The sequence below is a fragment of the Aegilops tauschii genome, chromosome 7 (assembly GCF_002575655.3).
Source record: "Aegilops tauschii subsp. strangulata cultivar AL8/78 chromosome 7, Aet v6.0, whole genome shotgun sequence".
NCBI classification, from domain to species: domain Eukaryota; kingdom Viridiplantae; phylum Streptophyta; class Magnoliopsida; order Poales; family Poaceae; genus Aegilops; species Aegilops tauschii.
Window position 1 is genome coordinate 211,022,842 of NC_053041.3, and position 24,906 is coordinate 211,047,747.

Sequence of the window (24,906 nt, forward strand, 5' to 3'; positions counted from 1 at the left end):
GTTTTTCTTAATTGTACCTTTGTGTTTACCTTTAGGTTCTTCAAGGTTCTGAACTTTCTTTGATCCCATAGCAATTTCCATGATTGTTCTCCCACCAATGTCAATCCTGGAGCTCTTCCTCTGTGCCTGAACTGGCCCCCATTTTTGCAGAATGGGTTGAGCTTGGGTTGTATTTGTGGTGTGAATTGGACTGAAAACCACTTCCTCCTCATTCTCTATTGCCTCCCCTGCCTGGTCATCTAGCATGTTGATGTTAACCTCCTCCTCATCATCTCCAATCTCCATCTCTTGCAACATTCTAAAGCTTTCATCCAAGGAAATGGGGTCCTGGAGCTGCTGTAAGTAGGACAGCACATTTTGCTTAACCTGGTGAGGAGTTCCAGAGGCAGAACCATTTCCCCCAGACTGAGATGAGGAATTTTTTGCAGTGTGGTGAGAGCCTCCAGCCCCATCATCACTATTGGTGTTGTTTGGCAATTCTTTTTCTTTACTTTTCTCAGTGTCTTCATCCAGAAGATCATCCTGATCAAGTTCCTCTACTGGTGGTTCCACAAGGATCTTGATCTTGTACAGCTTGTCTCCAATACCAAAAATTCTTTCAGCAGGAATCTTAGTGAAGTCTTTGCATCTGATTTTGATTCTAACCACCTCAAAGAAGGACTTAAAGTTTCCATGCCAATCTACATCAATCAGAGTGCCCAAAACAGAAGCAAATTGCTCTAACACTGACCGTTCTGCCCAAGTTGGGGCCACTCCTCTTAACTGAAGCCAAACAGACTGGAGTTCTGCATGAGATTCCATCTCTTCTTTCCACGCCTCAACATTGACTGAAACCCCATCAATCTCAGGCAGTCCAAAGTTGGGGTAGCCAGCAACTGTTTCTACAGGGATATGAGGGGGGAATTTGACTAGGAAAGTCCAGTTATCTAGCATCCTGATATGCCATGGCCAATTGGTTTTGTATATGCCAGAGAAGTTATGGGCTAGTTATTCTTTAGTAACCTGCCCAGCTTCTATGTAAACAATCCCAACATTTTTCCTGTTTCCAACATGCTGCTCATTGACATCTGGGACATCAATCTTGAAGAAACCTAAGCCTGAAGCTGCACTGCCCACATACTTAGCACAATTCCTAGGCTTCTTCCTAACTGGACAGTCATCTACCTTGTGTGTCACCATCTTGCAGATGAAACATGAAGGGGTTTTTGGGCATTGGGCCTTATGATGCCCAGGCTCTCCACATGTGTAGCAGGTAACATCACTGTAGTCACCTCCCGCAGAATCCTTGGCCTTGTTGACATTTTTGCTTTTGTTCTGTGGCTGCTTCTTCTTCTGCTGCTGAGCCTGACTGTTGTTATCTCTGTTGTTCTCTACTGCTGACTGCACCAGGGTAGCTTGCCCTTGCTTCCCCTGCATCTGCCCCTGAGGTGGTGCCTGCCCTTGGAATTGTGGACCTGACGCCCCCCCCCCCTTGCTGGTGCAGCTGCTGATTCTGCATCTGACCTTGTCCCCAATTGCCTGGCGCTCCCCACTGGTTCATCATCGGTGGCGGCTGCATGAACGGCCCTTGGTACCATGGTGGAGGGGCACCCTGGAAGCCGAATCCGAAGGGGAATTGCTACTGCGGGGGGCCAAACTGCTGCTGCGCCCACTGGTTCTGCCCGCTCCCTCCGTGATCCGCTTGGTCCAGATGGCCATCTCCTCCCCTCTGGTTCCTATTCGGGTCGCGTCTGCCTCTCCCCCGACCACGCCCCTGAGCATCGTCCATCTCGATCAAATCTGAGAAGCTGGGCCGCTCCCCTTTCCACTCACTCGCAGAAATTGAAAAAGTGGGCACTGTAAGGCGGTGTCGATCTTGATCGCAGGTAGGGTGGCAGTCGGCGGCGGAGAAGGAGCGGCTGCGGAGGAGTGATTTCTCGATCCAGACGAGGACCGAGGGGGATTTAGGGTTTGTGGACACGTCCCTCCCCCACAGCTGCCAAAAGTAAGCCCTGATGGCGTCCTCTTCTTCCTCACGTGGCTGCTCCACCTCAGCCCGCCCATCCACCTTTTGGCTCGGGCCACACCTCCTCCTCACTTTCTCACTGACTTGTGGGGCCTTGCACGACGTCCCTCTCGCAAAACAGAGGATCTCGCCGGCCTTGTCGACCAGCGTCTTCTCCGGTGAGGCCCTGGTCAGCCGCTTCCCAATTGAGTGCTGCTGAAGGTCTACTCCTTCTGGCGTCGCCCGAAACCCAGGATCCGCCGCCCACTTGAGCGGGGAACCAAGGACCCAGGCAGTTTGCTGGAGGCGTGGCGAACTCGAGATCTCTCCGGCGAAGCTCATCTGAGAGAGGGCTGGAGGGACCAGAACGCTCTCCACTTGGCTCTGCTCACCGGCGAGGAAGAGTTCATCTCCGCGCGCGCCCACGCAATCACCTCCTCTGGCGAGGTTTCCTCCCCCACCATCATCCGCTCCATCTCTTCCTCCGACGCCTCTACGCAGATCCGTGTGACGAGCTTGATCGTTGAGTCTTCCCTGGAAGGTAGCCGCATCGTCCTCCTCATACGCGCGCGATGCATCTCCTCCGCCATTTCCCCATCGTACCGCGCCCCTCTCTCCCTCCTCTCCATGGCGAGCCAACGGGAGAGGGGGAGAGGTCAGCGCGACCGATAGGAGAGCTGCGGTGCGCCGGCGTGCGGGGTTTGACGGCGGGATCTGCCGGATCTGGTGGCTACGGTGGTAGGTGGATGGGGCGAGGCAGGTTGCGTGTGGGAGAGCTAGACCGAGAGCGGCCATCTCATGGTTGCAAGTTAACATCAGGCAAAATCTAAGGAAGAAGATCATCGATAGTGAATCATGCCCACTCTGTTCACATGCACAAGAATCGAGAGATCTCCTTTTCTTTTCGTGTCCTTTGCACAAAGAGTTTGGGAGCAGATCAATATAACACTCAAAACACCTTTTACCACTTGTTTTAGCTGCATCCAGGTAGCTAGCCGATGGTTTTTCGCTTAGTGCTCGCAGGGTCGTCACACCCAAGCCCCACCGATGCTGGGTGACTGGGTCGGGTCCCGTCCGCCTCGGAGACCACTCGCTCCTGTTGCCCGTGCAGCGTGCACGGCAGCTAGCGCAGCGCCCCTAGTGCTGGTCCAGCGGGCACGCACACACGGCGGGGCACCGGCCGGGGCGCGGCGCAGCCCTCCCTGGTCACACTGGCACGACCACGGCCGGCAAGCTTTGACGACCAAATAATGGTGTCCCTCTTGCTTTCGTCCTCGGTGCGCTCTGGGCCGTCCGCATACGTGCACCACGTTTCCGGCCTCGACCCATCTCTTCTCCCCTCTTCTTCTTGGAGCTCCCTCTCCTCCCGCACACTTCGTCTATGATCGATCCATATCCATCCTGCCTCTCCGTCGCTGCGCCTGCGTCTCCTGTCTCCCCTCGCTTTTCAGTAATCAGGAGACGGGGCGAAGGAGACGATGCTACAGTGTGTATGCGTACGCAATTGGGAGGGACGTACAAGTAGGACGGCGTTCGTAAACCTGCCGTGCCCGGCAGCCAAAGAGAGAGTGGATGAGCAACTGGCTTTGCTAATCCAACAAAGAACGTGCGTTGGTTAAATAGCTCACCGCCTCACCTCACAATCACATGGCATGCAGGAGCTCTCCCCGTCACACACAACCTACACCTGCGTCGGCAACGCGGTGCTTCCCTTGGTTGATAAGAATCTAGCCTACCACAACGCCGTATATTTTGAAACGGAGGCAGTACCTAGTTTAGGATGAACGCATTTCATGAATTGTTGAGTATAAGAAATTACTCAGGTTCAAAAACACTACTGTATATTACTAGTAGCTTCCGGCAATTATAGTACCCCCTTCAGCTTTGTATTAAATCAGCCACACCTATTTTGAGACCGAGGAAGTGTGTGATTAGATGGAACATTTTGTATATGCATTGTGGTTGTATATTGATGCATTGCGTCAGCCTTCTTTCTAAAAGCAAAGAAAAGGCTTGGTTTGCGTAAAAAGAAATGGTTATAGGTGATCTAATCGCCAGCGGAATCTGCACGTAGGAAACGATTCTCTTGCTGACTAGTTTAATTCCAGGAAAGCTCAAAAGTTGGTTCTTTCTTTCGATCAGCCTTCGCACTTAAGGAAGTTATTAGGTCCACTTGTATGCTGCTTTAACTTAATATAGTTAAGCCAAAAATAGATCTTGCTTGGAAGCAATGTAGCGCCCTCTGGAAACCCCCAACCTTTAGACAGCAGAGACCTTTTCTTTAGAAGAAACACGGTATAAACATACAAGCTCACATATACACATGAACACTTACCTTTATTAACGCGCACACACGCACGCCTTACATCTATAAGCATCTTCGAGAGAGGAGAGCTGGCATATCTTAAGGTTGAGAAAGTCATCACATGTGTCTCGTACTTGATGGAACGTCGCATCCCAGTAAACAAACAACAACGGGAAACAAAAATAAATCCAACAAACTATGATGGGTTGATTCCACCATAAGAAACCTAACCATTTGAGCCAAATTTAACGCCAAATTTGATTAGCTACCAACAAATCTTGGGTGCGGATAGTGAGCAGCCGGGACTTACATGCGACTCGACTATACACCGTATGTTTGGACATTCAATGATGGATTGAGCCCGATAGACTCGTCAGGCGTAAACTGTTTCTCGCAATAGCAGGTATTGTTAGCTATCGTTAATAGTTGTCACGGTGTCCTGCAAAAATTGCGCTTGAGTTGCGTTTGCATTGTTACGTTGTTTGTAGAAACATTGTACCATCGACGCGATGGCTCGCGATTAATACGCACTCTCCACGTTCCATAATATAAGACGTTTTTGCAAACTAAAATAGCAAAAAAAATCATCTTATATTGTGGGACGAAGGGAGCAATATTTAATTTTGGAATGTTGTCATGACATTGATCACCTGTAGGGTGCATTGGACAACCCATTGAAATTAGCACATGTTGAGACAACAAGTAGTTACTCCCACCGTGGAAGAGATTCTGTTTTTTGGGGGGATTTTGAGATATCAAACTTGGGTATCTGATCTAGCTTCGTGTGAAATTTCATGAAAAATATATCTAGAACCGTATTTGTGGCAAAAAAGACAAAAAAGTCCTATGTATAGGAAAAATTTGTTTGGATGGATTTTAATTCGGACATTATTTCTTTCACAACAGATATGTTTCCTAGTATCTGAAGGAAATATGCCCTAGAGGCAATAATAAAGTTATTATTTATTTCCTTATTTCATGATAAATGTTTATTATTCATGCTATAATTGTATTAAACGGAAACTTAGTACATGTGTGAATACATAGACAAACAGAGTGTCCCTAGTATGCCTCTACTTGACTAGCTCGTTGATCAAACATGGTTAAGTTTCTAGCCATAGACATGTGTTGTCATTTGATGAACGGGATCACATCATTAGAGAATGATGTGATGGACAAGACCCATTCATTAGCTTAGCATTATGATCGTTTCAGTTTCATTGCTACTGCTTTCTTCATGACTTATACATGTTCCTCAGACTATGAGATTATGCAACTCCCGAATACCGGAGGAGCACCTTGTGTGCTATCAAACGTCACAACGTAACTGGGTGATTATAAAGATGCTCTACAGGTGTCTTCGAAGGTGTTTGTTGGGTTGGCATAGATCGAGATTAGGATTTCTCACTTCGTGTATCGGAGAGGTATCTCTGGGCCCTCTCGGTAATGCACATCATTATAAGCCTGGCAAGCAATGTGACTAATGAGTTAGTTGCGAGATGATGCATTACGGAACGAGTAAAGAGACTTGCCGGTAACGAGATTGAACTAGGTATTGAGATACCGACGATCGAATCTCGGGAAAGTAACATACCGATGACAAAGGGAACAACGTATGTTGTTATGCGGTTTGACCGATAAAGATCTTCGTAGAATATGTAGGAACGAATATGAGCATCCAGGTTCCGCTATTGGTTATTGACCGGAAGTGAGTCTCGGTCATGTCTACATAGTTCTCGAACCCGTAGGGTCCGCACGCTTAACGTTCGATGACGATCGGTATTATGAGTTTATGTGTTTTGATGTACCGAAGATTGTTCGGAGTCCCGGATGTGATCACGGACATGACGAGGAGTCTTGAAATGGTCGAGACATAAAGATCGATATATTGGAAGGCCGTGTTTGGACACCGGAATGGTTCCGGGTGAGTTCGGGCATTTACCGGAGTACCGGGGGGTTACCGGAACCCCCGGGGAGTCATTGGGCCTTAATGGGCCTTAGTGGGAGAGAGGAGGAGGCGGCCAAGGTGGGAGCGCGCCCCCCAAGCCCAATCCGAATTGGGATGGGGGGCCGGCCCCCCTTTCCTTCTCCCTCTCTCCTGCTTCCTTCTTCTCCTACTCCAACTAGGGAAAAGGGGAATCCTACTCCCATCAGGAGTAGGACTCCCCCCTTTGGCGCGCCATGAGAGGACCGGCCCTCCCTCCTCCACTCCTTTATATACGGGGGAGGGGGGCACCCCATAGACACACAAGTTGATTGTTTAGCCGTGTGCGGTGCCCCCCTCCACAGATTTCCACCTCGGTCATATCGTTGTAGTGCTTAGGCGAAGCCCTGCATCGGTAACTTCATCATCACCGTCATCACGCCGTCGTGCTGACGAAACTCTCCCTCGACCTCAGCTGGATCTAGAGTTCATGGGACGTCACCGAGCTGAACGTGTGCAGATCGTGGAGGTATCGTACTTTCGGTACTAGGATCGGTCGGATCGTGAAGACGTACGACTACATCAACCGCGTTGTCATAACGCTTTTGCTTTTGGTCTACGAGGATACGTGGACAACACTCTCCCTCTCGTTGCTATGCATCACCTAGATGGATCTTGCGTGTGCGTAGGAATTTTTTTGAAATTACTGCGTTCGCCAACAGTATTTTTTCATAAAACTTCGCACGGGAGTACATTGGGAACCTAGGTTTGATATCCCTAAATTTCAGATTTTTTTTAATTTTTTGGTATTTTTCTCTACTCCTAATGGATGAGTTGGTGAATCGTCTTCGCGGTTTATTTTCGCTGTTTTTTTTTCGTCTCTCCTCTCACCCTGGTCCGCGATTTATTTTCGCTGGTTTTTTCTCGTCTCTCCTCCCACCACCCCCTCCCACCCTGGTCCATCGGTTTATTTTTCTCCCCACTCTTTATTACAACCAGAACTTTCCTAACGTATAACAAATCACGGATCTAACTTCCTTAAATTATGCAAATCAATCGATTCCTTTTATTGGTTCAATTTGTCTTAGGAAACAAATAACAGATTTTCAGGAAACAAATAATACATTTTAATCTAACTTCCTTAAACTATGCAAATCAATCGATTCCTTTTATTGGTTCAATTTGTCTTAGGAAACAAATAACAGATTTTCAGGAAACAAATAATACATTTTAATCTAACTTCCTTAAACTATGCAAATCAATCGATTCCTTTTATTGGTTCAATTTGTCTTAGGAAACAAATAACAGATTCTCAGGAAACAAATAATACATTTTAATCTAACTTCCTTAAACTATGCAAATCAATCGATTCCTTTTATTGGTTCAATTTGTCTTAGGAAACAAATAACAGATTTTCAGGAAACAAATAATACATTTTAATCTAACTTTCCTAACTTATCTAGATCAATCGATTTCTTTTATTAGTGAAATTTGTTTTAGGAAACAAATAACAGACACGTCACAACTTTCCTCCCAATAAATAGTTTCTTAACATTTGCAAACTTTCCTAATCAGACACGTCACAAACGGGCAGGTACTGATATCACATTACCAAACAATAAAATCTCATTTGCATAGAAATCAGTTCAAAAATCCTAACTTTCCTAAATTTTTACCTTTCCTTGATAACAACCAATATTTCCTATGTTTTCCACCTATTGAAGGAGATCACCCCTCCATCGATATTAGCATTTTTGAACTGAGATCTCTGGGTTATGATTTTTTTTGCGATTCTTTCCAATTGTGACCTCTCCTTCCGCTCCGGCTCCTTCTCGCATAAACACCTCCACCACAGCCAGGTGACACCGCCCAGACCTCCTGCCTCTCCACACCTTCTCCGCCACCTCCTTCTCGTACTCCATTAACAATCCCTCCGCCACATTTGTCCACAGCGGTGTCGAGGGCATGGCGCAGCAGCGTACCAGCGGTAGAGCAGCGCATAGCAGCAGGAAGCAACACGCAGCAGGCGAGGCGAGCGGCCGACGGTGGAGGGCAGAGATGCGGCCGACGTGGCTGAGGGGGGCGGCCGGCAGAAGATGGCCACGACTGGAGGCGACGCGAGGTAGGGGCGCGACAGCGGGGCGACCGAAGGGATAGGCGACAGCAAACGGGGCGAGTGCAGCCAGCGAGAGTGTGGCGCGCGGCCAGGGTGTGTGTCGCGCGGGGCACAGTGGTGCAGTGGCTGCGGCGAGCGCGACGGCAGCGGCGGGTGCGACCGACGCGGTGTAGCACGGGCGTGGGCATGGAGAGGGAGTGGCCCCGCGGGCGCGGAAGAAGAGCGGCAGGCTCGAGCATGGGCGTGCATAGGAGCGGGCATGTGCCACGGGGTCAATCCGAGGAGCTCGGTGGCTACCCCTGCAATCGCCATGGCAGACGGCGGTTCTCGGCCACGGCGAAATACCTAACGAGAGGGGAAACAGGGGAAAGGCAAGAGGAGATCATGGCGGTGTCAATGGCGCCATAGGGGAAGACATGGGAGCTCGGGGCGGCGCGGATCGAACGGCAATGTCGCAGTGGCCCAAGGTTGAGGAAGACGGCAGCGACGTCGATGCAGGGGTGCTGGACTTGATCTCGTTGGCGCAGACGAAGTAGCGAAGGCGTTCGGAGCTCCTCGACAAGCTCCTAGCCCGCAGGGAGGGCAGTGGCCATGTGGACGGGGTCGGTCATGGTGGCCGTGGCGTCTGACTTCGTCCAGATCGACAGGATCGAGCGAGCAAGGAGGAGAAGTGGATTTGGGAGGGGCGTAGAGGAGGAGTGAGGCCATGGGGGCAGGGGAGGGAGGGCGTCACCCTTATCCATTCCCCTTCGATGCCAGCGAGGTGGTCGGGCGGGAGCCCGGTCTGTAGCGACGCGGCTCGGGAACAGGAGAAGACGACCGCGGGGGGACTGGACCGCTGAGCCGGTTCGGTGGCAAGGCCCGGGGGGCAGGGCGAATCCCCTTTTACATCGTCCTTTTGGTTTTTCAATGTATTCTGATATGTTTCTCCTTTTTAACACTGTTTTCTATTTATTCTTATCAACTAAATGATCTCTACTCCTAATGTCTCAGTTGGTAGTCTCCGTTCCGGGTTTATTTTCGTCCCACCTCCCGAGTGAGGGAGAGGGGGAGAGAGAGTGAGGAAGAGGGAGGGAGAGGGTGTGTGTGTGTGAGAATTTGATGGTAAAAAAGACCGCCAATGTCACTTAATATGTATGAGAATATTAAATATAATATTAACATAATTGATATTGAACTTTTAAAATTAATATGGCCCCGTTGCAACGCACGGGCGTTCTTCTAGTCACATTTAATATTCGTATAGGGATGAGCTCCTGTGTATTTTCCCTCCCGCCATCCCATAACAGAAGAACGTTTTTCAAGCTAGCACAAAGTTTGAAAACGTTCTTATATTATGGAAACGGAGGGAGTATGACACAATTTAAAAGATCCATCCAACGGTTATGATCTGCTTGGGTCAATTTGAAAAGAGTTATAGGATCTTATATGTATAGTTTTATGAATCCTAGTATGTAACAAATAATGATTTGAGCAATCTATTTTCCACTCTAATAATATGTATTGCTTTGAAAGACATATATTTTTATTTTACCACTCTAATAATGTTAATAAAATATTTTATAACTACATAGTAGTAATCAACTTGAACAACTAGAGAATACCCCGCACGTTGCTGCGGGAATCGATTGCAATATATTTCAGTGATTTGATTGTAAGAAGCTTTTATCATTGAATTAATAGTATATGAACTAAATCTAAAAATATATATTGTATTTGATTATTGTGTAGTCAGAAAATATTTTGAATATAAGTAGCATAACGTAATGGAGAATTTTTTTCATGCATGTTGAGTGGACCTTTGATGAGGTGGCATGTGTGGTGAGGTGAAAGGTGTGTATGAAATCAACTAATAATGGAAAGCTTTTTCTCATGCATGTAGTGGTGGGCTTTTGATGAGGTGGCATGTGTGCATGTTGAGATAAATAAGATAGTGGGGATCAACTTCTTATGTATATAGGATTCATATGTATTTTCACCTTTTCAGCAATGCGCGTGAAGCGGTAATAAATAGGGTCCATTAAATAAAAGCAAAATATTTCATGTTTATGTAAGATTTTCTAGCATATCTCTATTTGGAGTGCAATATTGCGCTTTTAGTATGGTGTATATATAATATTGCATTTATTTCATATCTCAATTTTGTTGCTTTCCGTTCTTACCAAGTTTAAGCACCCCAAACATGATATTCTTTCTTTTTCCCGCAAAAAAAACATGATATTCTTTTGGAGTAAAACAAAAGGCAAGTAGATAAACATGATGTGCCCATATCTCTTTTGGATACATCTGTAGTACTAACTCCCATTGATCCACCACCACTAAGTCCCATTTCGATACGCCCCGGGGCGTTTACAAGCGAATCAAAGCCTCTCAATGCCTGAGGCACTAATGGCAGGAGATTAACACCCCTTTTTGCATGGATCATCTTAAAAAAGCATTAATGGAACGGGATAATATCTCCGGACCCAAAAGGCATGCTACAAAACGTAGGAAGAAGTGGTCCATCCCACCCGAAAGCAACGCCCCACATTTCTCGGCGAGAAGAGAACGGAATGGCCATCTCGTAGGGCCATTCCCGTACCCCCATCCCCCGGAGTATATACCCACATCCACCGTATACCCTACGCCAAAATACGAATAAATAAGGGTAATACCACTACCGGCGGCCACTCCCCTTCAGTTACCTACCCCGAGGAGCATACCGAGCCGAGAGAGGTGGGAGAGAGACAGAGGCAGCAGAGCTCCACCCGAGGGGAGAAGGAAAAGAAAGCTCCGGCCTCGCCCCTCCCGCCTGCTGTCCCAAGCCCCAAGCCAAGATTCTCTCGTTGCATCGCCGTAAATGTATGTATCTCCCCCGCTCCTTCCGTCCCTCATCCATCAGAAATCTGGAATCCTACGCTTCTTCTTCTTCCTCCGTGCGCGTCGTTTCCTTTGGTTTCTTGGATCTGCCTCGGCGAGGGGAGAAGGTGGCTTGGGTTCCATTTTCTTTGTTTATCTTCTTGTTCTTGCGCCTTTTTTTGGGTAGGGATTCGGGCTGTCATGTCAGGTTCGATCTCCGCCTTTTTTTCCTTCTTCTGTTCGGGAGGGCTCCTTCCTAGGATTGAAATAAATGAGATGCTGTTTCTCTGCGCGGAATTTATTGCGGCGCCCGCTTGCTTGCTTTTAGTGGCCAATGCAGGTTCCCCTCCTGGCCCTGCGAACTGCAAATCGTTTCTCTTCGCCATTTGCTCCGCTGCCCCCTTCCGTTTCTCTGCTCAGATCTGTGGCGCAGCGCAGGGTTTACTCCCGCCTGCCACAACAAATGTGTGTTCTTTTTTAAGTCCTCCTTTTCTGCTTCTTGAAACTGACTGGCAATCCTTTGGAATTTCTTCTCCCGCAGAGCGCCATTCGAACGCGGGTTCCGAGCTGGTGTCCAAGAAGTTGAATTTGGAGGTGAAAATGTCGGGTAAGAACGAGCTCTTCTGCCGTTGCGGTGTCCGCGTCGTCCTTCTTGCGTTGCGTCTTCTTCTTTCTTGGGGGGAAGTGTGTGTGAGGCGCCGCTCTCTCTCTCTCTCTCTGCAGTGATCCATGCCGACGACATCGAGATATCGCTGTGCGACGGCAACTCGGAGGACGAGCGCCGCCGCCGGAAGATAGGGTCGCTGCGCCGGAAGGCCATCCACGCGCTCAAGAAACGCGGCAGGCGTCGCGTCGACTTCCGCTTCCCGCCGGCCATCTCCATCGAGGACGTCCGCGATGCCGAGGAGGAGCGCGCCGTCTCCGCCTTCCGTGAGCGTCTGGCCGCGCACGGCCTCCTGCCCGAAAAGCACGACGACTACCACATGATGCTAAGGTCCTGTCAGCAAACCATCACCCCTTATCCTTTTGTTTTTGCCCTGTGATGTTTGGATAGCTCTGTGAAATGCCAGGATCTGAAACCCGCCGTATGAATGTTGTGATGCAGGTTCTTGAAGGCGAGGAAGTTCGACGCCGAGAAGGCAATGCAGATGTGGGCAGACATGCTGCGATGGAGGAAAGAGTTTGGGGCCGACACAATACTTGAGGTGATCACACTGACCTGCAACAAGCATGCAGAACAAGGAGTCTCTGCTTTACGCCTAACATTCGACCCGTTCGTGTGGTCAGGATTTTGAGTTTGATGAACTGGATGAGGTGCTGTGCCACTACCCACAGGGATACCATGGCGTCGACCGAGAAGGCCGGCCCGTGTACATCGAGAGGCTCGGCAAGGTCGACCCTAACAAGCTCATGCAGATCACCTCTGTGGACAGGTACATCAAGTACCATGTGCAGGAGTTTGAGAGGGCCTTCAGAGAGAAGTTCCCTGCCTGCACATTGGCTGCCAAGAGACACATTGACTCCACCACCACCATCTTGGATGTCCAGGGTGTGGTATGTGAATCATCCTTCTTGGTCTACGCTTGTATGTCTTGATCTGTTTGTTAAAGTTTTGTTGAATGTGTTTTCATCAATGTCTTTTTTGTCATGTGCAGGGTTTTAAGAATTTCTCCAAGACTGCAAGGGAGCTAGTACATCGCATGCAGAAGATAGACAGCGACTATTATCCTGAGGTAATTTTGCGGCGCAATGCTTCATGCTAGTGTTTTGGCATGGTGGAGCGATGGTTCTAAAGTCATAAAACTGCAGACGTTGCATCAAATGTTTGTTGTAAATGCGGGCAGTGGGTTCAAGTTGATCTGGAACAGTGTGAAGGGCTTCCTTGACCCAAAAACTTCATCCAAGATTCATGTAAGCACTATGGATTATTTGTCAGGATCATGCCAGTCCATTTGAGCGTCAATTAATTTTTTAACCTTTATTAATGCAGGTTCTTGGTTCGAATTACCAGAGTCGACTTCTTGAAGTAATTGACCCAAGGTCAGTGTAAATTCATGCTGTGGAACAAGTTTTAATCTTAATCCTTACCCATTTCATTTTCTTGTGAATTGTGATACATACTTCGGCCTGTTCTCTGCATTCTGCAACATTTTAACAATAGTTGTGTGCTCCTCTCAGTGAGTTGCCAGAGTTTCTTGGTGGTTCATGCACCTGCATTGACAAAGGAGGTTGTCTTGGGTCTAACAAGGGGCCATGGAATGATCCTTATATCTTGAAGGTATTTTTGGCACTCTAATTATGTGAAAGTCTTTATCTGTGTACTGCTTATGTTTTTTTACATTCTGATTGATTATATTTTTACCACTCTACTTATACATGTACTATTTGTAGCTGATACACAATCTGGAGGCTGGTTCTGTGAGGGATATCAAGCCAGTTTCTGAAGGCGAAGAAAGAAGCGATTCTTCTCTTCGATTGGAACAGTTGAAGGCAAGATTATGAAATAATACTTCACATTCAAGCTATAATCTGGCCGATTGCTGCTTCTAACTTCGTATGTGTTACTTACAGTGGCAAGGCATGATGAGTGACACATCAAATGCTGAATCAGGGTCGGATGTTGATGACTTTGGATCCTCATTTATTCCGAAAGGTGCTGAGTATGGCTGCCTCACTCCAGTCCATGAGGAAGTGAGTTCACTGCTTTATTCTTGCTTCGTACGAATCTGATTAGCTTTGTTCTATTTGGCTTTCTATAGCATTTAAAGCCATGCTATGCCTACCACAACTTACTTTAATCGTTTATGTGAAACCTTCTACATGTGGGTTGTTTTCAGTATTTATTATACTTGCTGTAGGTAAAGGGCATAGATTCAACTTACTATGTCTGTTACGAACAGAGTTCCCTGGAAACGTCTCTTGAAACTGGTAGGAGACAGCGACGAACTACTGAAATTGTGCCAAAACAACTAGCTGATAACCGGCAATTTCCCACCAATGGAAGCCCTCGTGATTTAGGTACCATCTGTTCCCTTGCATTTTTCTTATTTAACTCTATCCTATTAATTGTTATGCAGCTTGCAATTCTTGTTATATATTTAGTTCCCTATATATGCTGTATAGTATTTGGTTGGTTGCTCTAGCCCAACGTTTACGAGTCGGAGAGTCGACGAGTCGTTCCAAGGTTGAGACTCATAGACTAGTCTAGACTAGTGCGAGACTAGTCGACATGGTACTGTAGCACTGAACTTACAGTACATAACTAATAATACCTAGTAGTAGTATGTAGTATTACACTATATAAGCATACAAGTACAGTATACAATTTAAACAAGCAAAGTGGAGTCACTGAGGCAGAGCAGCACCAGCAACTAGCAGCAAGCACAGCAGCACCAGCAGTCTATCTGCGAGCAGAGCAGCACCAACAGCAAGCAGAGCAGCACCAGCAGTCCAGCAGCGGAGCAGAGCAACAGCAGCGGCAAGCCAAGAAGAAAGAGGAGGAGAAAGGAGGGGCAAGGCAGAGCAGCACCAGCAGTCCAGCAGCGAGGCAGAGCAGCACTGAGGCTCACCTGCCTGAAGAGGAGAAGAGCACGAGGGGCCGGCGGCGCGAGGAGGGGCGCGAGACGAAGGAGCAGGAGGGGCGCGAGACGAAGGCGATGGTGGAGCTTCAGATCCGCGACGTGGGGCCGGCGACGGTGGAGCTTCAGATCCGCGGCGGCGGGCGTCCAGCGGCCGGCGGCGCGAGGAGGGCTCGACGGGCGCGTCCAGCAGCCGGCGGCGCGTCCAGGTGAGGAGGGGAAAGAAAGGATTAGGTCTCCCGCGGGATGAGGCATCGTAAACTCCCCCAGTTTTTTGAGTCGTTCGACTCGAACATGTCGACTAGTCTGGACCAGTCATCGACTAGTCGATGACTGGCTCGACTCGTACAAGTAGTCTACACGAGAAACCGAGTCGACAGCCAGTTTGCGACTCATAGACTAGTCGAGCGACTAGTCTAGACTACTCGTTCGACTCGTAATCGTTGCTCTAGCCTAAGATTCAAGATAATTGTCTGTTCGTCTATTTGACCAAAATAATCTGTGTTGCTTGAACTCCAAGAGCTGCATTGTTTGTTTCTCAGTTGCATGAACAATGCATCCATAGAACTATAGGCAGAAGTAAAAATGGCATTGCAATGCTAGATGCCTAGGTTGTGCGTGCTAGATTCCTAGATGGAAGATTGGACGGCATAGGCATAAAACACTTAAAATTCTGACCGGAAAGAATGAAGTACAGGTCATTGGTATACCTGCCAGGGAACTGTTGCCCTGTGTTATGTACTCCTAGAGGACTGTTTCATTTAATGTACCATACAGTACATTGTTTGTTGATATTTACTGATGAATCTATTTGCCTCCTTGGTGATAGTATACTTGCACGAAGTTACTGCTTTATCTATCCTTGGTGCTATTTATGAATCCATCAATTGATCCAGTTGGCAAGTGTTGATCTTCCTCATTGTTGTTGATTTTGTTTGTTCTACTAATGGCAGGGAGCAATGCTGGCAAACTTGATGGTTCAATCGTCCGATGGGGCTTTGAAAATCTTGTTAAAGTTGTGACAGCCTTAATCAAGCTATTCTCCTTTTTCAAGCTTTTCATCTCTAGTAGAGCACTGCGGAGGCTTGAAAACGCCGGTCCATCCACGGTGCCAGTCCCAGCTGCAGAGAAGCCGCAGCCCCGAACCATCGGTGCTGATGAGATGAGTGCTTGCTTACAGCGCATTGAAAATCTTGAGTCTGTGTGCAACCATCTTGCAAGCAAGCCACCAGAGATGCCTGAGGACAAGGAGCAACAGTTACTGAACTCGTTCGAGCGCATCAGATCCATCGAGGCCGACCTGGAGAGGACCAAAAGAGTAAGTTTTATGCTGCACTGTTGCTTTTATTGAATCACAGACTCTTGAGAGTTCTGAGTTGGCCATGTGTCTCAAAGCATCTTCATTGCATGGATGTGGTGAAGATAGCTAGTTTTTCTCTTCTCAAAGCTATTTTGGAGCAATCGCTTCTTTGTGGATGCATGCATTGTGGTTTATGCAAGCGTTGGTGAATTGATCAGGCACTGCATGCGACGGTGGCAAAGCAGAATTCGTTGGCGGAGACTCTGGAAGCTGTACAGGAGTCGTCGAGAGTCAAGGTACGCCGTCGACAGTTAGACTTCACCGAACCGATTGTATTCCGAAATGAACCAGGGCTTACCCCAATGCTTGCCTGTGCAGAGGAGGCTGTTCTGCTCATAGGACGACCTGACCTGATCTGGTCCGAGGCACCGACCATGTCGACTACATTAACAGTGAAGCTGCCAGCGCCATTTTTGACCTCCCCGTCCGGCTCGAGAGAACGGCGAAAGAGAAGATAGCATACGACGATGCTCGTCGCTTCCTTTCGGAACATCAGCTCTCCTTTTATTTTTTGGTTATTAGTTCATATTTTGAGCCCGGTTGCCCCTCCCTCGCTCCCCTTTCCCTGGTGAACGCAGTGCAGCGCAACGTGCTATGTTTTTTGTTGGCCAAAAGTGTATTAAGTCTGTGCGGCTGCCTTTGCGTTCCACTGGGGGCGGAGGGCGGGAATGCAATCCGTCGAGGTTTGACTGACCCGAAAGAACAGCGAGCGACAGGCTTTAGCGCTGAACTGATGATGTCTGTGTAAATGGTAGGGGCATTGCCACCTCTGATCTGATGTGAACTGAACTGATGATAGGTTATTGTGATGGGAATGCAGAGGCTCGGGTCTCCAGAAATCTCGTGATCTCTCCCGACATGGCTGCGTGGGTTGATGCTGTTGGCCCGTACGAATCTTGCACGGTCTTTTAGTACAGGGCAGTGGGCTTGGCAGGGCACGGCACGGCACGCCCTAGTGCGTGACCCGGATTCCACGGCCTCCGCTTTGTTGCGCGCGCACCAAGTTGCCGGCTGCACTGGGCGCGCCAGCTGCCATAGGTGCCGTGGTCTTTGATGCGGTTAGAGCATCTCCACTTGCGGCTCCAAATGACTCCTAGGGCAGTTTTTTTGGCCGGCGCTGAAAAAACTCCCTAGTCGCCCTCACAAGGCGTCGAATTCTGCCGGTTCGGCTCGTTTTTTGGCCCGGCGATCCTAGGCCGAACCCTATAGGGCGTAGCATGCGCTGCGAACGAAGCGAGCGCGCACCCCCCTTCTGGGCCGGCCCATGTGCTGCCGGAACGCCGCTTGTTTTTTTGGGGATGTTTCCTTTTCCTTTTTCTTTTTCTTTTTTCCAATAATTCCGGATATCAAAAGGTCCTAAATTTCAGAAAAGTTGCTAATTTTGAATAAAACAATCATGATTTAAAAAAAATCATGATTTCCACAAAGATGCTCCGTAATTCAAAAATTGTTCATGAATTTGGCAAAAAAGTTCACAAATTTTAAAAAAGTTCATGAATTTAAAACAATGTTCATGAATTTAAAACAATGTTCATGATTTCAAAAAAAAATGTTCGTCAAACTGAAAAATCTTCACAAAATAACTAAATCATGATTACAGAAAAATGCTCTGGAATTCAAAAACTGGTCAAGAATTTGCAATAAAATGTTCATAATTTAATAAATTCAAACAAATGTTCGCTAATTCCAAAAATGTTCACGAATTTAGAAAAAATGTTCCCTAATTTGGAAAAAAATGTTTATGATTTTGAAAAAAAGTAGTCTTTAATTTTAAAATGTTCATTATTTCAAAAAAAAAAATCATGATTTGAAAAACATGTTCATGACTTAAGAGAATGTTCACAAATTTCTAAAAAAAATGTTCATGATTTAAAAAAAATGTTAGTGAGTTTTTAAAAAATGTTCACAGTTTCAAAAGAAATGTTCATGATTTAAGAGTAACGATTTAGTAAATCTAAAACCACGATTTTGGAAAAAATGTTCATCATTAAAAAAAATGCGATTTTAAAAACAAATCATGAATTAATAGATTTTCGGAAATTGAAAAACAAGAATAAAAATGAAAACATAAAAATTAAAGAAAAATGAAAAGAAAACAGAAAAAGGAAAAGAAAAAACGAAAAAATAAAAAAGAAAAACATAAAAACCGGTTCAGGGAAGGTACTAGAACCTTCCCAAAACCGGTTGGGGTTAAACACCGAAATGGGTCGGCCCATAGAAACAACAGCGGGCGAAGGGGGGGGGGGGGGGGGTACGCGCCACGGCGCTCGCGGGCGCGGTACGTGCCGTATAGGATCCCCGATCGCACTCGGGGGGCGCTTGGGGGCTCTGGCGGAAGGAAAAGCCGCACCCGGGCCATCACTTAAAGGAAATATGCCCTAGAGGCAATAATAAAGTTCTTATTTATATTTCGTTATATCATGATAAATGTTTATTATTCATGTTAGAATTGTATTAACCGGAAACTTAGTACATGTGTGAATACATAGACAAAACAGAGTGTCCCTAGTATACCTCTACTTGACCAGCTCGTTAATCAAAGATGGTTAAGTTTCCTGCCCATGGACATGTGTTGTCATTTGATGAACGGGATCACATCATTAGGAGAATGATATGATGTACAAGACCCATCTGTTAGATTATCATAATGATCGTTTAGTTTTATTGCTATTGCTTTCTTCATGACTTATACATGTTCCTCTGACTATGAGATTATGCAACTCCCAAATACCGGAGGAACACCTTGTGTGTCATTAAGCGTCACAACGTAACTGGGTGATTATAAAGATGCTCTACAGGTGTCTCCGAAGGTGTTTGTTGGGTTGGCATAGATCAAGATTAGGATTTGTCACTCCGTATATCGGAGAGGTATCTCTGGGCCCTCTCGGTGATGCACATCACTATAAGCGTTGCAAGCAATGTGACTAATGAGTTAGTTATGGGATGATGCATTACATAACGAGTAAAGAGACTTGCCGGTAACGAGATTGAACTAAGTATGAAGATACCGACGATCGAATCTCAGGAAAGTAACATGCCGATGACAAAGGGAATGATGTAGGGTGGAACCAGTGGCGGACCCAGCAAAAAATGAAGGGTGTGCACACTCTAATTTTTTTCCACCTAATCCATGTGCCAGACAATTTTTCAACGTAATCCATGTGTGAGACAAAATACGGCAAAATAATAACATGAGTAGCTTTTTCCCAAAAAATAAATAAATAACATGAGTAGCTTTTTCCCAAAAAATAAATAAATAACATGAGTAGCTTAATTCAAATCTCACAACAATTTAGTTCACAAAATATACCTCAAATGTGCTCAATTACAATACGAGTAGTCTTATATGAAAGAAGCACAAGTAGAAAATTACATCACTAGGTAACTCTACGTTTTTGCATTGCCATGAAAGCATCAACTATGTCATCTTCGCTTACTTTCATGAACACATCCCGTTCAATAAACATCACCAAACAATCATTCAAGTGATCATCACTCATAGTAGTCCTCAACTTACTTTTCACTAGATTCATTGCTGAAAATAGTCTTTCAACACTCGCCGTCGCCAGCGGTAAAATCAATATCAATTTGATGAGTAAGTAGACCAAATCATAAAGAACATGCTTCTTTGTCGCAACAAGCATAATAGAGAGCTCACCAATATTACTTGCATTTCTAAACCTATCATCTTGTCTCATATCATCAATAAAATTAGCAAGTTGAAATTCTAGCCTTATCAAATCTGTGCTTGAAATGTCCATGGGATAGAATTCAGCAAGTCTCATTACCTTGAGTGCATCATAAGAAGCAAATGAATTGAGGGGATTCAAAGCCGACATGCAAATAAGTAACTTCGTATTAACCTCATCAAACCGATTGTCAAGCTCTTGAATGGTTTGATCAATGACACCAAGATATACTTCTACTCTATAACGATCATCATTTCTTTGTACTTCATAATACCGACGTGATCTTCGATTAGGCTCATAAATATCCTCCCACAAAGGAACTTGAATATCATGTTTGTTACAGAATAAGGTTAGCTTTGCAAGAAATTCTTCCCAACCATGAGACCTCATGTGTTGCATTCTACTCTTTGCCAAACTAACAAGTGTCATTGCATTGACAATATCTTGATCTCTCTTTTGCAAAGATTTGGACAACTCATTTGTATAGCCAAGAATAAAAAGCATCAAGTGAAGATTGAAAACAAAGTCAAATGATTCAAAGGCTTGAGCAACTCCACGTATTCTTGTCCACTCACTTTTTTGTGAAGGATCTTTTCCAATAGCATCAAGTACTTCAAGGATTGTGGAATACATGCTAACAATGTGCATAATGGTTTTAAAATGAGAACCCCAACGAGTGTTGCCGGGTCTAGATAGTCCCATCTCTTAATTTAGCCCATTTCCACTTTCAAGCTCACCCATTTCAAGTGCTTCCAACACCTTTTGAGCTCTAACATCTCGAAGCATGTCATGGTGCTTACAAGAAACTCCAACAATATTGAGCAAGTAAGAAACATGATCAAAGAACCACAAACATGGATCATTGTCCTTTGCCACAGCCATTTATAGTTCTCAAACCAAACAAAGTTGAAGTGTCAATTTTTACCATACATTTTCTTGACTTCAAAGTTGTATGCATATGGTTGGACTACATTCTTTGCAATGTACCGTCTCCGAACTTCATCTTGATCATCAACATTGTACTCCGAAATAGGATCCTTTCCCCTGGATTAGGTGGAAGCCTTTGAATATTATATGACCTTGCATGTGGATCTTGGGGTGATGATTGCCGTGGCGCTTCATCATCAATATCAATGTCAATCTCTGCATCCGAATGGACTGGAGGTGGATAAATATCAATGTCAATCTCTGCATTTGAATGGATTAGAGGTGGATCAATATCAGGTTCAGGTTGCTCTTCAGGAGGGGCTGCAACCTTTCTTATTTTTGCCTCATAATTCCAGAAAAGGGACTTAATGTCACCATTCCTCTTCATCTTTAGTTCTACAATTAGAAGATAATGTCAGCAAGACTAGAGCATACGTGCATACAAAGAGCACAAATAAAAATGGCACGCCCTAGTCCTCTGCACTTCTGCTAACCGCTAACAACATTTTCTAATAAAAAGGCATAATGTCAGCTTGTTGATGTTCTGCACTTCTGCTAATTGCTAACAACATTTTCTAATTGAAATTCAGAAACAACACTACAAAGCTGAAGCATTACAGACATCATATAACAAATGAGATCTAGCAGTCGCATTGTCGCAGTGCAATGAGCAGTCCGGGTCACCTAACTCACCCATGACCGGGGCGGGGAGCGTTGGAACGGGCGAGGACCGGAGGAGACGAGAGGCCGGAGCAAATCCTCCGCAGACCGGAGCGGCGGCGGCCGTCTACCGTCTGATCCGGTCGGCGCGACGGCGCCTTGGCAGGGCAGCCTGGGAGGTGAGGCTGCTCGTGGCGAGTGGCGACGGGAAGGAGCTCCAGCCCCAAGTGGAGGCGGCCGAGGGTGAGCGCCAAGCGGCAGCAGCGGCCAAGCGCGAGCGCCGAGCGGCAGCGGCCGAGCGCTAGCGGGGAGCGGGCGAGTGGCCGAGGTAGTCCTCTGCGCTGCGGCTCTGCCTCTCTCGCTCGCTCAGATGGGGAAAAGGATGAGGCGGACCTGGTCGCTGGGCATATATGTATATGTGTATATATATATATATAATTCTCAGATTTCTGGGTGTGCCACGGCACACCCGCTGGTTCCGCCAATGGGTGGAACCCTAGATGGCCGATCTTTCACGAAAGGAGCGGATCCCAACGAGGAACACGTAGAACACGAGGGGAAACACGAGGGCAAACACGAGAGAAACACTCAAACCAACGAGATTAGGTCACACATATGCTAGATCCTCGAATCACAAGGAGAGATACAAGATCCATTATCAACAAAGGACGATACAAAGGTAACCGGTTCTTCTCCGTGAGGAGGTCTTGAGGGGTCTTCCCATGAAGGGGTCTTGAATCCAAGGTGGATCTTCTCCGAAGAGGTCATGGTCCCTCACGATGGAGTAGATCCGGATGGATGAGCGAAGCTCTATCTCACATATGAGCTAACACAACGCTAACCCTAGCTACGAGGAGGTGGAGGAGTATATATAGTCTAAGCCACGAAGGGGTAAGTGGGAGAGGGATATAAGGCCAAAGGCCCGCAGTTGCGCATAGGCAGGTACCGGACGTCCGGTGGGGGGTCGGACGTCCGGTGGCTCGGGACGGTCCGGACGTCCGGAAGTCTTCGGACTTCCGCTAATATCGTTTTGTGGAGGTGTCATCGGTATGTTACTTGCCCGAGATTCGATCGTCGGTATCATCATACCTAGTTCAATCTCGTTACCGGCAAGTCTCTTTACTTGTTCCGTAATGAATCATCCCGTGACTAACTCATTAGTCACATTGCTTGCAAGGCTTATAGTGATGTGCATTACCGAGAGTGCCCAGAGATACCTCTCCAATACACGGAGTGACAAATCCTAATGTTGATCTATGCCAACTCAACAAACACCATGGGAGACTCCTGTAGAGCATCTTTATAATCACCCAGTTACGTTGTGACGTTTGATAGCACACAAGGTGTTTCTCCGGTATTCGGGAGTTGCATAATCTCATAGTCACAGGAATACGTATAAGTCATGAAGAAAGCAATAGCAATAGCAATAGCAAGAAAACTTAACGATCATTATGCTAAGCTAACGGATGGGTCTTGTCCATCACATCATTGTCCTAATGATGTGATTCCGTTCATCAAATGACAACACATGTCTATGGTTAGGAAACTTAACCATCTTTGATTAACGAGCTAGTCAAGTAGAGGCATAGTAGGGACACTCTATTTTGTCTATGTATTCACACATGTACTAAGTTTGTGGTTAACACAATTCTAGCATGAATAATAAACATTTATCATGATATAAGGAAATATAAATAACAACTTTATTATTGCCTCTAGGGCATGTTTACTTCAGTCTCGCACTTGCACTAGAGTCAATAATCTAGTTCACGCCGTCATGTGATTAAACACCAATAGTTCACATCTTTATGTGATTAGTTCACATCTCCATGTGACTAATACCCAAAGGGTTTACTAGAGTCAATAATCTAGTTCACATTGCTATGTGATTAACACCCAAAGAGTGATCATGTTTGCTTGTGAGAGAAGTTTAGTCAACAGGTCTGCCACATTCAGAGCCGTATGTATTTTGCAAATTTCCTATGTCTACAATGCTCTACACGGAGCTACTCTAGCTAATCGCTCCCACTTTCAATATGTATCCTGATTTGAGACTCGGAGTCATCCGGATCAGTGTCAAAGCTTGCATCGATGTAAATCTTTACGCCGAACTCTTAATCACCTCCATAATCGAGAAATATTTCCTTATTCACTAAGGAAAATTTTGACCGTTGTCCAGTGATCCACTCCCAGATCACTATTGTACCCTCTTGCCAAACTCATGGTGAGGTACACAATTGGTCTGGTACACAGCGTAGCATACTTTATAGAACCTATGACTGAGGCATAGGGAATGACTTTCATTCTCTTTCTATTTTGTGTCGTGGTCGGGTTTTGAGTCTTACTCAACTTCACACCTTGCAACACAGGCAAAAACTCCTTCTTTGACTGTTCCATTTTGAACTACTTCAAAATCTTGTCAAGGTATGTACTTATTGAAAAAATCCTATCAAGCGTCTTGATCTATCTCTATAGATCTTGATGCTCAATATGTAAGCAACTTCACCGAGGTATTTCTTTCAAAAACTCCTTTCAAACATTCCTTTATGCTTTCCAGAAAATTCTACATCATTTACGATCAACAATATGTCATTCACATATACTTAACAGAAAGGCTGTAGTGCTCCCACTCACTTTCTTGTAAATACAGGCTCCACCACAAGTCTGTATAAAACTATATGCTTTGATCAACTCATCAAAGCGTATATTCCAACTCCAAGATGCTTGCACCAGTCCATAGATGGATCGCTGGAGCTTGCACACTTTGTTAGTACCTTTAGGATCGACAAAACCTTCGGGTTGCATCATATACAACTCTTCTTTAAGATATTCATTAAGGAATGCAGTTTTGACATCCATTCGCCATATTTCATAAAATGTGGAAATTGCTAACATGATTCGGATAGACTTAAGCATCGCTATGAGTGAGAAAATCTCATCGTAGTCAACACCTTGAACTTGTCAAATACCTTTTGCGACAATTTGAGCTTTGTAGATAGTAACACTACTATTAGTGTCCATCTTCCTCTTGAAGATCCATTTATTCTCCATGGCTTGCCGATCATCAGGCAAGTCAACCAAACTCCATACTTTGTTCTCATACATGGATCCCATCTCAGATTTCATGGACTCAAGCCATTTCGTGGAATCTGGGCTCATCATCGCTTCCTCATAGTTCGTAGGTTTGTCATGGTCAAGTAACATGACCTCCAGAACAGGATTACAGTACCACTCTAGTGCGTATCGTACTCTGGTTGACCTACGAGGTTCGGTAGTAACTTGATCAGAAGTTTCATGATCATCATCATTAACTTCCTCACTAATTGGTGTAGGAATCACTCGAACTGATTTCTGTGATGAACTTCTTTCCAATAAGGGAGAAGGTACAATTACCTTATCAAGTTCTACTTTCCTCCCACTCACTTATTTCGAGAGAAACTCCTTCTCTATAAAGGATCCATTTAGCAACAAATATCCTGCCTTCGGATCTGTGATAGAAGGCGTACCCAACAGTCTCTTTTGGGT

At 45.9% G+C, this 24,906-nt stretch overlaps 1 protein-coding gene and 1 long non-coding RNA gene across 4 annotated transcripts; one reads left to right on the forward strand and one right to left on the reverse strand.

Moving 5' to 3' along the window:
- Nucleotides 1–10,894: 10,894 nt before the first annotated feature.
- Nucleotides 10,895–16,944, forward strand: LOC109780181 (phosphatidylinositol/phosphatidylcholine transfer protein SFH8). 3 transcript variants are annotated; one of them, XM_020338758.4, is made up of 15 exons: nt 10,895–11,170; nt 11,709–11,774; nt 11,891–12,161; nt 12,273–12,372; nt 12,455–12,721; nt 12,823–12,900; nt 12,977–13,078; nt 13,158–13,207; nt 13,346–13,445; nt 13,559–13,657; nt 13,739–13,858; nt 14,026–14,185; nt 15,699–16,063; nt 16,264–16,341; nt 16,424–16,944. In XM_020338758.4, the coding sequence occupies exons 2-15, from the start codon at nt 11,768–11,770 to the stop codon at nt 16,442–16,444; spliced, it is 1,818 nt and encodes a 605-aa protein (XP_020194347.1). In that variant the 5' UTR covers nt 10,895–11,170; nt 11,709–11,767; the 3' UTR covers nt 16,445–16,944. The 3 variants fall into 3 exon arrangements, with proteins under 3 accessions (XP_020194347.1, XP_020194349.1, XP_020194348.1); XM_020338760.3 differs by having other exon boundaries at nt 10,963–11,170; nt 14,068–14,185; XM_020338759.4 differs by lacking the exon at nt 10,895–11,170 and adding an exon at nt 11,615–11,632.
- Nucleotides 16,945–19,340: 2,396 nt separating this feature from the next.
- Nucleotides 19,341–21,780, reverse strand: LOC109780182 (uncharacterized). Its single transcript, XR_012190334.1, has 2 exons — nt 21,415–21,780; nt 19,341–21,117 (listed from the first exon to the last, which is right to left on the reverse strand). It is a non-coding gene; the product is annotated as an uncharacterized lncRNA (long non-coding RNA).
- Between the last annotated feature and the right edge of the window lie 3,126 nt (nt 21,781–24,906).